We start from the raw sequence: 14,227 nt of genomic DNA, 5'->3' as shown, positions 1-14,227 counted from the left end.
AACATCGGGATTAGTCAAACAATTTATGTTATAAGAAATAGAATCTTCTGAACACTTGTGACACCACTGTCCGGGCCTAGCCCAAGGGAGGTTGAAAATCTTAGGAAACCCCTAGAAAATCCTAGACATTGAGGCCAAAAATAAAATGTAAAAGAAATCAAAGAAACTAGCGTTCAACACCTGTTAGCATTTTATAAAATCAAAGTAACCAGAGATGGTTGTACCCCCAAGTCGGGCCCTAAAAAATAATACCTCTGCTGCAGCAAACCTGCAGACTTAGCGAATTTCAATTTTCCTGATTTGATTTACACTATAATATCTCCTTCAAAATCTCACAGTTATTTCCAATTTAAATAGCATTAGTTTAACCAAGTACTTAGGTTTGCTGCAACAGGGAGGGTTAAAGTGTTTTTTAATGTTAATAGTTTAGTATGAAATAAATGCATTTTCTAAATTTGATCAAAATATGTTCATTATAAACCACTGTTCCCATAATCTGATCATGCTGGATTGCGAACTCGTTTGAATAAAAGTAGATTTACACATTTGTACAAAATTTCATCAAAATCGAATCAATTTTGCTCTGAGTTATTGTGCTAACTGACAAATGTATATATGAATACTAACGGATGGTGTTTTTGGGCTCTAGGGACTTCAAAATTAATAAGTAAATCGGTCCCGGGTCCAGGTCTTACCATGGGTATCTACGGTAATAGCTTATTCCCTATATGGGGAATTCGCTAAAATGTAACATAAAATGTAAAATGTAACCCGTATAATATGACATGGTTGTTACTGAAGATTGGTGTATGATTGCAGGAAGGAGCAGATAACGTGCGTAAGGCTGCAGACGACGGTTCCTCCTCGTGGAAGCGCCTAGCTGTGCCTGGTCCAGCAGGGGTGCCAACTGCTACCATCAAAGAAGACCCTGATATCAACAAGCCCATAGACAGAGCCCACGCTGACACAGTCATCAACTTTCTCATCAAACTAGCTTGTCAGGTGATGGTTGTATTGATAGTTTGTCGTAGTGTGAATCTTTCTACCACAATCACTTTCTGTTTCAAATACAAACTGCATTTTACTAAATGCATTCTTTGGAGTAGGTACACTCTAATAGGGTGTCTACTGGTTACTAAAGTCACTGATTTAACTAGGATTGTAGAAGTAAACTCGTGCAGTTCACCCGACCAGGCTCATGATAGCCTGACTTGTGGATCACTCACTTTCTGTCGCATACATAACTGTTTCCGTTCTCCCTTATCTTTTGTATTCTTTCTGTCATCATACTTTTATATAATATACAAATAACAGTTTTTAGTTTTTATATTGTTTGTTGGTTTTACTGCATTGTTTTTGTGCATTTGTTTCAAAATTCGTTCAAGTGTGAAGTACTTTTTTAAATACAGTTTAGTGTGACTTACTGAATTATTGCTATTTTTTAAATTTAGAGGATAGGATACTGTAAATTAATTTCCATTTTTAATCCTTAATAATTTCAATGTTTATACATAACACATTGCCTTTTTTCTGATGATCCAACCCTTTTTTTTGCGTCCCAACCTTGCCCAAAGGTGATAGGTAAGCTTGGTTTGCAATGTAAGCTCACTTAAATAGCCCTCAGATTCACTTTTGGTCAAGTTAGTTTACCCATTTGCATCAACCACTGTTCTTTTCCAGGTGAACGAAGTAAGCCCAGGCACGACGGCAGGCAACTCTCCCGGTGAGCTCCTGTCACGCCGGTGTGTGTCTCTGCTCAAGATGGCGCTAAAGCCAGAGGTGTGGCCGCAACAGAACGTCGACCTAAGGCTGCAGTGGCTGGACAAAGTGTTCCTGGGTGTAGACGCCTCGCCTAAGTCGCCCAAAGAAACACCCAACCTTGGCAACGTGTGCACTGCCTTGGAACTCTTCACGTTCCTGATCACGGTCATGAGAAAAGAACAAGTGCTGACAACTGTGAAACCTCTCCAACGAGGGATTGCTGCTTGCATATCCAGCTCTAACTCAAAGGTACGGTAGATGTGAGTGGAGAGAAGGACCCAGCTGTCATTGATAAATGGTCTTGGCTAATAGCAGCTGGTATGAGTCAGTAACAAAGCAACACAGATAAACCCACTTTATTCTAGACTGACCCTTCATCCTTATTCAGCATGAAATATGCACCAAAGTTTATATTCCAAACACATTTACAATCCTAGACCTCAATTTTTTTATGGATATGGTGTCGATCAAAACCAACCGTCAATATGGCACCAAAGTTCAAGACTACTAATAGTAGACTACTAGTTGACTAGTAGTCTTACTTAGATTAGCAATACACCGAATGAATTTTGATAATTGAATTTACTATTTCTGCTTAAATTTATGTATATTGTTGATGCGAAGGATTTGTCTATTGGATTAATATAATAAAGACGAATCTTTAAATACAATCTAGTTTTACTCAGGGGTAAAACTTATACATGCAGTGTATGTTTAGTTAGTGAAATAAGTAACATTATTCTGTACAGGGGGTTCTTCTTAAAAGTAAGGAACAATCTCATTCAAAACAATTTTCTCTTACTTCAAAAAATAAATCTGTGTTTTTAAAATGTAGACTATACATTTTCACCATTTGTCAACTAATAAGACTGTTGATATATCTTTGTAAAAATAAATACCAAACATACTTTGTTTCTACTTGAGGTTAAGGGTGTAGCATAGAGCACAAGGGCCTTGATTTTTTAGGATTTTTTGAGAGGATAGCAGGCTTACCTGAATGGGAAAGAGTCCAAAATGGCACAGGAAACACAAAACAAAACTTTACACTATATACACAAAACATTAGAATATTTCACTGCCACTGACAGTATTTTCAACTAAGGAAGAGAGAGTTTTCTAGATGTCCAAAATGGTGGCCAGTGAGTTGTTGAGTCAGTGTTGCCAATAGTATGAATTCAAAAAACACAGTTTCAGTTTATCTTATATGCACTATATATATATATATGAATAAATAAATATGTAAGCCTGCTAGTTGGGTTGGATGGAAGTGGAGTGGGTTAGATGAAAGGTATTATCTCAGGTTTAGGTTTGGGGGTTGTCTAGACTTAGTACAGTAGACTCCCTCTAGTTCGGCCACCTCGGGACCGGACCACTGGCCGAACTACAAAACGGCCGGACTAACCGGATGTAGTGCATTTTACATCATCAAAATACAAATCATAGTATTGCGCAATTGTGATATGTTAAGTCAATAACCTTGGTTCAGTAATAAAAACTGTAACGTTAAACTCACGCTTACTCAAGCAAAACAAAAATTACACAACACTGAACGTACAACAATAAATCACGTAAAGAACAGAAAAAAATGGTTACTAATCACCCAATCACAAACTGTTTGTGAGATAGCAAACAAGTGCACAGCAGACATCAGTTGTTTAAAGAACAGATGATTGTCAGTGCAAGCGGATAGCTTGACCTTGAAGCTAACGATGGCTATTTCTTTGTTTTGCTTTAATTTATTTTTGTCAAATAAACTGTGGTGTTTCAAAAATAATAATGGGAGAACCTACCGCATAAAAAAATGGTCCGAAATATTTAATTATACACTGCATTTCAACTTATTAGACCGAAGAGAAACTATTTATAAAATGTTCTCGGTATTTTTGAGGTTATGTAACATAGTTTTACATAGGTAATATGCAACAATTCACCCATAGAAGCACCTGTCAACTAAACTGACATGAATTGTTTACTTCTCTGGCCGGAAACTAAACATTCAAGTTAAATCCTGTCGAAGGCTATTCCCCCGTGACGATGTGACTTGTCCCCCTGAGACCAGGCCGGACCATCCGGCGGCCAATCCAACCGAAGCCGAACTAGAGGGAGTCTACTGTAAACAATTGATAAGACAAATCCCATCTTCTCAGTTGTGACTGGTTACATTGAGGAGGCAGTGATTTGACTATTTTGGTTGTTAAGCAGTCATTGAAACTAGGGTTGTTGTGGCTCTGGGCATGTTGTACAACTGGTTTGTCTTTGTATCCAGTAGATACATCTTGTCTATGGCCATTCATCCTGGTTCTGAGGCTATTGGTGGATAGGCCTACATACTGTGCCTCACATTTGTTACATTGTAGTTGGTAGATAATTTTTTTCGTTTCACAAGTGTTGAAGCCTCGGATGTTGTAGTTTTCTTTGGTTGTGGAACTGGAAAATGTTTGGCTGGGTTGATTTATTTCACATGTTTTACATCTCTTGTTATCACAGGGATATGAACCGTTAGGGCGTGCGTTGTTTGGGTTGTTGTTGGCCGGGTCAGGAACTTTTGGGTGGACTAGTATTTTTCGGAGATTGGGTGGTTGTCTAAAAACAATGTTTGGTGGATCTTTCAAAAAATTGATGGTGTGGTTGGAGGCCTTGAGGATTTTGAAGCCCTCTTTTAAAATGCCATTCAATTAAATGCCATTTAATTGTCTTGGTGGTAGTCTGTGACAAGAGCAATGGTTTTGCTATTTCGTTTTTCATTATTTGGTTGTGGATGGTCTTGCGCTAAGCGGATTTGGTTCTCCACCAGCTTTCTAGGGTAACCCCTTTTTATGAATGCGTCAGATATTTTGTTATTGAACTTGTTTAATTCATCATCGTTGCTGCAGATCCTTTTGCCCCTGATGGCTTGACTGAACGGGATGGATCTTTTGGTGTTCTTTGGGTGGTTGCTGTTAAAATGTAAATATTGTAGATGGTTGGTAGGCTTGAAGTGTACACCGGTTTGTATGAGTCCATCTTGAATATTTATTTCTAAGTCCAGGAAAACTATTGTTGATGTTGAGATGTTGCTGGTGAATTTAAGGAAACTGAAACTGTTAAGGCTGTCAATAAACTGTTTTAAGGAGTCTGAGCCTGAGGTCCACAAGATAAAAATATCGTCTATAAACCGGAACCAACACAAAGGTTGTACTTTTTGGGATTGTAGGAAACACTTTTCGAGTTTCCCCATGAACAGATTTGCGTAGGATGGGGCCATCCTCGTACCCATGGGAGTGCCTTTAGTTTGTAAATAGTTTCTACGTTCAAATTGAAAATTGTTTTTTTCTAGAATAAACTCAACCATGTTCAGTAGGAAAGAAGTTGAGGGCTTAGTGTTTTTGGGGCGTTAACCAGGAAAAATTCTATAGCCGCAAGTCCATGTGTAAGGGGGATGTTAGTGCACAGGGAAGTTACATCTATGGTAGCCAAAATCGTCTCAGGAGGAAGAGGTGTTGGTATGGTTGTCAGCCGTTCTAAGAAGTGGTTGGTGTCTTTAACATGTGAAGGTAATTCTCTGACAAAAGGTTGCAGGTGAGAATCTACATATGCCGAGATTCTTTCTGTGGCAGAATTGCAACTGGCAACTATAGGTCGGCCAGGGGGTGGAAAAACGTGTTTGTGTATCTTGGGCAGTATGTAAAATTGAGGGGTAGAGGGGTTGTCATTTATGAGTAGTCTTATTGATTCAGGGGATATATTTTGGAGAGGTGCTTCTTTAACGAGCCACTGTGTGAGTTCAGTATTAAAATCGTTGGTTGGGTTTTCATCAATCTCTTTGTAGGTGTCTTTGTTGGATAACTGTTTGTAGGCTTCAGCAGTGTAATCTTGTTTGTTCATAATTACAGTGGTGCATCCTTTGTCAGCTGGTAGTATCATAATGTTTCTATTATTTTTCAAGGATTTTAGAGCTGTTCTTTCTCCTGGAGTCAGATTGTCGTTTTTTGGCAGTTTCTTCAAGAAAACTGCAAGAAATTGCATTATGAAGTTTATGTACAGTTCAATCGGATGATCAGGCGGTAGAGGCGGTGGATCCTAGTTGGAAGGCGGTTTAAACTTCATGAGAGATTCATCGGGTTGGGGTTGGTTTTTTAGGGCGTTTGGAAATTGATGTATGTGGTACTGTATTCTAAGATTTCTCGCAAATTATGTGAAAATGTCCTGTCCTAAACTGAAAGGGTCCAATGTGTGAGTAGGAGTAAAGGTTAGGCCTTTAGAGAGCACTGATGTTTCATCCTCCGACAACTCATGCGAAGAGATGTTCATAATCGATTGATCGGAAATGGTAGTTTTAGGGACGGTGTTGCTGTCTGTTTCATCTTTTTTCACTATGGGCTTTCTGTAGGGGACTTTTGGTAGTAAAGGTAATTGTCCTGTGGGAATCGGAAGATTAAAAATTGTGGCAAGGCTAGGCTTGTCTCCTATTAAAGGTACGTTTTTTTGGTTTGGAAGTGAACAGTTAGCTTCAATGAATCCCTCATTTCTTAATTTCAACAAGCATAGTTTAGACAGTTTTTTTAGTTTATTCTTTGCTAGATTCTCCTGTAGCTGGTTAGCTTTTTTAACTGTACTGGTCATTTCAGAGATTAGATTAGGGAAATTTGTTATAAGAAGATGGTTGACTGCTTTTAGGCTATTGAGTAATTTGTGTTGTTCAGTTTTCTAGTTTTGTTTTTGTAAATAATAATAGTTTTGTTTCTACTTGATTTACCATAATTACGCAATAATTGTGAGATATTATTTCAAATTTTCTTATTTATCTTTGGTAGCATTAATGGGTTCTATCATGTAAGTTTATGAAATTTGTGACAACTTGATACCAATCTATTCTATAACAGTACTATTAATGTCATATGTCTATTCATGAGTGTAAACTCTCGTAGCAAGGGGTACAATTCTCCTTGCCTCAGAGACCCAGATCATTTTCTATGTTATGTAGACCTTAGCCTTAGCTGTGTCCCAAATTATATGGCCACTGTATGCTACTGGTGAATTGGTATTTGTCAGGATATGATTGAAATGAACCAGGGCTTCACTCCTCTAACCACAAGTAAAGCTTCCTAACCCATTCACTGAGGTTGTATATTGGCTGTTCCAGGTTATCCGACTGACTCATGGTCTACTGACCAAACTCATGGGAGTGTTCCCAACAGAACCCACCGGTTCCTCTGTGGCATCCAAGTTTGAAGAGCTTGAGTGTCTGTACAACTGTGTTGGAAAGGTGATAAGACTTGTGCTCTTTTATATTCATTTTGTTCTTATTTATCTATAAAAAAAATAATTGCTAAATCTCACTGATTGTTTGCACATATATATCCTCCTTTGTTCCAGTTATTCTCAGGTTCGGTCGTTGACTAAGCCTCTTCATATTCTCCTATCCCTCCACGTCTTTCGTACTCCACTATGTGCCATTCCATCTCAGTATACCTCTACACTCTCTTCCCTTTTGAAACAAATCCCTATATCACTGCCCTATATATCCTATATATTTGGTCTACATTCCTATATATCAACTCCATTTTCCTGAAAAATTACTCTTTTTTGCATTACTCTAAGTGATATACTGCATCTAAAAATACACAATTTTCTTAGTTTTATGAGTGTGATATTTTGTTATCTATTTATTACATATGAATTAATTAAAAAAAGATAAAAGTACAACTCTTATTTTGGAAAGGCACATATATAGAGTTCAGTTAGCTCACCTGTGAAAATAAAGAAAAAATGTCACATAGTTAACGTAGTCGTGGTATTTCTAATTGGCACAGCGCTTCTTCACAGAGTAGAACAATTAATTAGAAATTTTTTTAAAATAAAGTAGTTAAGAAATAATTCTAAAATGTATGTCTTCTAAGTTGTTGAACCTGAGATCCATCTCCATCTCTAACACTGATTGTTTTGTTTACTGTGTAGGTGATATTCGAGGGGTTGGCAAACTATGAGAAGAATGCATCTGCCTTGGCCACATCATTGTACGGGACCCTGATGATGCTAAAGGCAGCCTGTAGCAGTAACCCTGGGTATGTGGACAGACTCATCATCCCCTTCATACGAGTGATACAACGGATGGCAAGGGAACATCTCAACCAGACCAACACAGACACCTCATCAGGTGAGAGGGGCGATTGATGTTCTTTACTCTGTTAAATAGACGGATTTTCATTCTCTAAAAGGTAGGCACTTTATTACATTATTGGTTGTTGACAAGGAGGTTAGTCCATTCTAGGAGAATACCGTTCAAACCCCCCTAATGTTTGAGGCTATGCCGATAATCTAAGCCATTGCTCGTACACTGAATCCTGAGCCACTATGCCATTGATCCTATGTTCTAGTAGAATATCGAAATCCCTCATCCTTTTTTTTTGTATTTCAAGATATTCACCAAGGTACATATCTGGTTCTCGTGGAAAGACAAGAGGTAATAAAAGTGCACTTAATAGGCTACGGATTTATCATAAATCTACTGTAGGACGTTTTCATAGAGTTTATTTGATTCTAATTGAATACAGGTTACACTAGAATAGAAAAGTTAATGTTATCTGGATCTTGTATTTTGCTATATGCTGAATTCTAAATTTTTTTCATGTAAGCTGCTGAACCCCATAATCCTTCTTTATCTAACCTAGCCAACTGAGCAACAACAAATAAGTACGAATGTCGTTAAAAAATATGCCAAATAAATGTCTGAGTAACTAAAACCATGATGATGTAGGCTGTTTTTTTTAATATGAGTCAAATTTAGTTGAATTTAAATTTAAAAACTACAGTATCATGCCAGTTGTATAATTTATACACTGCTAAATGCTATCTCGGTAGTCTAAATTAAATTTTACGCTTTTTAACTTGATCATAATTTTCTGCAGCTACCAGTGACTTGCTGATCTTGAGTCTGGACCTGGTCAAGAACCGTGTGGGAATCATGACTGTGGACACCAGGAAAACCTTCATAGGCACCATCTTGGTTGGTCTCATCGAGAAAACTCAGGACACCAAGGTCATGAAAGCAATTTGCAAGGTAAATTCATAAACACCCTAAATATTTTTCAGCTTTCAAATAGGTCTTACTGATAAGGTGTAATGTATTATAATTTACCTCAGATTCTTCGCTCGGACAGCTCAGGTAGGTCCAGGGTTCGCTGCTCGCTCTTACTGCTCGCCCTTAGGATGATACTATTGTTTTGTGCCAATCTACAAGTAAACGAGTACACTACTTGGTATGTAGACACATCAACCCGCCCACCCACTAATTACAACACTGTAACGCACTGCAACACAATGCCAGCACAGTGACACATTGACGAAAGAATATGTCGGATCTAACTAACAAAGCTTGAACAAAGAATATACTCAGTAACCAACTAAAATATTACTGCCATCTATTTCTATTGCACAGTTACAATGTCAGCACAACAGCGCACTGACAAAAGAATAAGTCGATTGAAACTAAAATAAAGAACCTGTAAATAGGCTTAACAAAACAATAACTTCTGAAAACAACTAAAATTAATCCTCTTGTAACTTAACAGAAATTTAGTTTAAGTGAAATAATTAAATAAACTAAATAAATTTATTGTTGTGTTATATTCTTTTATATTGCTCGCTTGCGAATCGCATACGTGACGTAGGCTTTTCACCCACAGGTCTGACCCTGGGTTTCGAGATAGGGTTGTGAGCAAACCTAACGCTCGCCGCTGACTGACCAGATGACCGGCCGTTTCTTGCCACCGCTATGCTAGCGTTTCGAGTAGCAGTGGTCGAGTCCCGTACTAGGACACACTTGACATGTCTAGTGTTACGTCGTTCATTGTTGCCGAGCGCGCTTTAGCAGTTTATGGCTTAGAAATAATGAAAACGTACCCCTAACATTTGACCATTACATGGTTGGGAAATATGTGTATATTTTTCTTGCACTAAAAACTAGTGATATGAACCAGTTCTTAAGCAGTTTAATCCTGATATACTATTTGCATTTTATCGTTTTTGCATACGCGAGTCTTGGAATCTCTTAAGTCAGTAAATTAACAGGGTTTTCATATATAATTTGAATAACTAGAGAATCTAACATTGCGGATGTGGTTGTTGAAATTAAGAGCAGAAAAAGACATATTATTAGAAGGAACAACTTAAGTATAGGTACTGTACAAAATATGGAGTAGCGATCGTGTTTTATTGGATGGTGACTGCAAGGCAGGCTCAAAATATATCACCTTGTATTGCTTTTACAGTTTATATCGTTTAGCAGTTACATCCTTAATCTTGAACCTTGTGTCATCCCTAATTGTTTGGACACTTTAATTTAATGCCTTTGATTACAATGCATTTCGGTGTTATAATTTTATAGGTAATTTTGGTCATAAGTCATTTTGGATAAAAGTGTTTCGGTTGTGAGAGATTCTGATGTAAGTATGGTAAATCAAATATCTGAAACAATTGGAGTAGAGATTTGTATTCGCCTATTCGGAGAATAGATTTTTCACATGATCGGACATCAACACAAAATGGCCATATTTCTTTAATAAGCGTGATTAGAATCCCTCAATCTTGGCATAAAGTGTATAGTTTCAGCTGCAAACAAAGTTTGTGATCATTGTAGAAGCTTTGACTTACTGTAATGCTACCGTGATCGTCAGCGGTGTGATATTTCCGAGACCTTTGGCATATCTGACCATATCATCGTGATTGTATTTAGTTACTTGTACATGAGCAATAAAGCAGGGTAGCACATGGTTGTCGAGTTCCCAACACCAAACTCATGAGCTAAGCTAGAACTATATGCTCAATTTTTAAGCTGATCTAATATTTTAAGTTAATATAATCTAATAATCTTGTATTTTGTCAGATATACAAAGTACATCACCTTTCCTTTTTGCTGACATTGCTATAGCCTACTTTAATTCAAAAAGCAAACCAATATTGAAAGGTACGGTACTTGAAACAATGATAAATTATGTCATTGACCCAAAGTGAGGTTATGTGTATACGTGTGGGGTCTACATGTCAACACAATCACCGTGTCGCTTAATTTCACGTGAATTGTTCAACTGTGCGCTCCTGCCATTTGCCCTTGTAATGTTGGTGTGGCAGAAAATTTAGATTTATCGTCTTTGGTGGCGATTTCGGTTAACCAAGTTTCAGATGACCGGCGTTTGGATAATCTGCGCTCCACTAAATACAGAATACTAAGAACTGTTTTGGTGTTCCCCAGATGGTAGAGGAGTGGATGAAGGTAGGCAAGAACGGGTGTGCAGTGGCAGGAACTTCTCAACTCAACGCAGGACCCAGTCTGCGGGAGAAGTCCATCCTGCTGGTCAAGATGATGCAATACGTGGAGAAGAGGTTCCCTGACCTCAACACTCAGTTCTTGGAACTTGTCAACTCTGTTTACAGGTGTGTTAAAGTGTCCTGTTACAAAAACACAACAGGCAATTTAAGGACTTTGTGATGATATGTTATCATCAGACGTATCTAGTGAAGCTTATGGTAGTAAATTTATGAATGTGCTTATGCTGATCAATTAGATTAAATAAGAGTGTCTTCCAGTTACTGCAGTTATGGAAGTAACTGAAAATTTTCTGTTTCTATCAGAGGGTCACAGATTTCTAGTGACGAATTTGAATTTAAATGCATTCCAAGAAACAGACTTGTATCAGAATCCTAGAAGTGGAAATGGATAATTTGATATTTTTTAGCATAATAAATTTAGAAGCAACAATGGACAAATAAAAGAGTTGTTCGGAAAAGTATGTATTTAGCTATGTATTTAATGACAATACAACACAATTGGGTGTGTTGCTAGCCTATGATTTAAACACTACAGTACATATTTAACACTGCTAAAATTAATTTTACACTTTTATAGAGATGAGAGCTTGAAGACATCAGAGTTAACAGTGAAGCTAGAACCCGCATTCTTGGCTGGTCTCCGCTGTACTCAGCCGCAAATAAGGGCTAAGTTCTTTGAGATCTTTGACGGCTCGATGCGACGCCGCCTACACGAGAGGCTCATGTACATCACGAGCTCTCAGAACTGGGAGCCAATGGGACAACACTTCTGGCTTAAACAGTGCATCGAGCTCATCATAGTCACAGCTAACTCTGGTGAGTATCTTGTAACAAAACCGTCTAAATGATGTTACGATGGATGGATACATCAAACATGATCACTCCCCATAGGGCGAGTTAACTTGACAACTTAATCTAAAAAAAATACATTTTCCAGGTGGTGTTTTTTTCTGATTTAAACTTCTTTTAGTGACACATTATAAATATATAGTACTCTAAATTACCCTTAATGGAAGGTTATTTTTTTGTAAATACAGTAAAACTCCTGTTAACCGAATTTGGGTTAACTGAAATCCGGGTCAAAATGGTTCCATAAAATAATACAGACCTGTAAAATGCTTTAGTAAACTTCAGTTGTTCAGTTTAAAGTGTTTTATAACCCATTGTAACGTTGTTTAGCTGAAATAAAACACTGGATTATATAGACATCGTCTTAATTTTGTTTCTACACACCGTGGGAATACATTGGCTATTTTTAGCATATGATGGGTTAACGGAAAAATTAGTTAGTGGAAGCGGCTCTCCTCCCTTTATTTCGGTTGACCGAGGTTCTACTGTATGTAAGTAAATGGAATGGAATGTGTGTATACAAGTATTTATTCTTGTAGGTAATCAAATCCAGCTAGCCAGGGAGTCAGGATTGCTACCTAGTCTCTCCTCGGTGATTGTCCTGGCTGATCCTGCGGACAAGGATAACTTCCTGGTGTACTCCAGCATCTCTGAGGAGCCCCCAGAGATTGATACAGGATTCTTGGACCCTGCACAGGTAATTGAAGAAGAGTCGAGAAATATTTTGTTGCTAAAGGGGCCATACATGGAAGACAGTCTGTGATCGTGTTCTAATTTTTATGAATCAGGTGATATTGTTGAAACTCTGTGTACTGCTGTTATTTAAAGGATTTTAGCAGACATTTTGGATCACAACAAGTAAAAAATAAAATTAACATGATGTTTTGGGAACTTTGTTCTTGTTGTGATACTGATTTCTTGCAGGGAAACACCTAAAATATACAATATTTTACACAAACCCAGCAGACAAGAAAATCAGATAAGAAAACCTACATTCCAAAAACTGTAAGTTAGTCCAATCGTAAAACAAAAATCTTGTAAGAAAAAAAAATTAATACTTACTTATAGTTATAGTCCTGACTAGGGGTGTGCGATGCAGCATATTTTTTTCGATTCGATGCATCGATGCGATTCAAAGAATTTTGATCGAATCAATGCGATTCGATTCGATGCAGCACAGCATGATTTTCTTTAAAAATTAAATACAACATGTGTTTCTGTAATGGACCCTTTACCTTAAAAAAGTTAAAGTAAAAAAAAATGTACTAAATAAAATTATGAACAAGAGGATAGTTGCTGACCTAACCTCACTAATGGACACTGCTAATTTTATGGTTGGCCTAAGGAAATTAACCCTTCACTAACAATTAGAATAAGCCTATATATCAATAAAGCAATTGTTAAGTTTATTATTATTGACCTGTATTAAATAAAATACAGTTTATTTTATGATGTAGTATTGTTACTTAATTTTCACATTTATATTTGTTGGCTTTCAATACTTCTGGTTCATTCTTAAATCAGCGTGAACCAAAAAAGTTGATAATCAGTGTTTACTATTTATTTTATATACTTATTTGATATACTATATACTTATTTGATACATTATTGCATGCTATGAATAAATAGATCTGAAATTAAAAATAAAGATTGAAATTAATAAATGTGTGTGTGTAAACTAAAAAGTTCAAAGAGATCAGTGAGGCCTACCAAAAAGATAAACGTTATTAATTAGAACTCAAATAATATATAATGTAATTTTCTCACTATTTATATCTTCAACATTTGTTCAACTATGAAAATAAGTCACTAAGTCTAGCTGAAAACACATTAATAAATTACAATATCTTTTCAATACAGAATAATAAAACAAACCACATTTTACAAACATTTTATTTCTTAACTTTTTCCCTTGAACAGGGTGAGGACTGAGGAGGCCAACATTTTTTTAATGACTATCAACAAAAATTAGGTATCAATTATAATTTCACGAAAGCCGTTGATGAGTGAGCTGTGAAGAGCAGACGACAGAATTACGTCACTACCACAACAACTCAACTCAACTGCGATTGTGAACTGCGGGTGTTTAGTTTAGTGTGAAGTGAAGCACCCCCTCCCCTGTCTAACGGGACATGGGGTATGAAAAGAGAAAGTTTGTCAGAATGGCAGACTTGCCCTTTGTAAAGTCTGGTTCACATGCCCTCCCTCCCTCACCCTCAGTCGCTTGCATAATTCTACTAAACAAAAGTTTTTGAGTGTTGATTTTAAAATTGTTGTGTGCGAGATTTTGTTCGAATTGAACATTTTTCAA

At 37.0% G+C, this 14,227-nt stretch overlaps 1 protein-coding gene across 2 annotated transcripts in view; it reads left to right on the top strand.

The window, feature by feature from the left end:
- LOC128991119 (transformation/transcription domain-associated protein) overlaps positions 1-14,227 on the top strand; it is a 109,520-nt gene that overhangs the window by 59,937 nt on the left and 35,356 nt on the right. For both annotated transcript variants that reach the window (XM_054413866.1, XM_054413864.1), the window contains 8 exons: positions 820-1,002; positions 1,681-2,010; positions 6,884-7,006; positions 7,699-7,897; positions 8,649-8,800; positions 10,991-11,172; positions 11,645-11,883; positions 12,456-12,613. In XM_054413866.1, the coding sequence (XP_054269841.1) occupies positions 820-1,002; positions 1,681-2,010; positions 6,884-7,006; positions 7,699-7,897; positions 8,649-8,800; positions 10,991-11,172; positions 11,645-11,883; positions 12,456-12,613 (1,566 nt within the window). The remainder of the gene's footprint in view (positions 1-819; positions 1,003-1,680; positions 2,011-6,883; positions 7,007-7,698; positions 7,898-8,648; positions 8,801-10,990; positions 11,173-11,644; positions 11,884-12,455; positions 12,614-14,227) is intronic.

The sequence above is a fragment of the Macrosteles quadrilineatus genome, unplaced genomic scaffold (genome assembly GCF_028750875.1).
Source record: "Macrosteles quadrilineatus isolate MER2022 unplaced genomic scaffold, UCM_ALF_1.0 Scaffold_3__2_contigs__length_128488019, whole genome shotgun sequence".
In the NCBI taxonomy this organism is placed as follows: Eukaryota; Metazoa; Arthropoda; class Insecta; order Hemiptera; family Cicadellidae; genus Macrosteles; species Macrosteles quadrilineatus.
The sequence above is the reverse complement of the archived record's forward strand: the minus strand, read 5'-3'. Positions and strand labels throughout refer to the sequence as shown.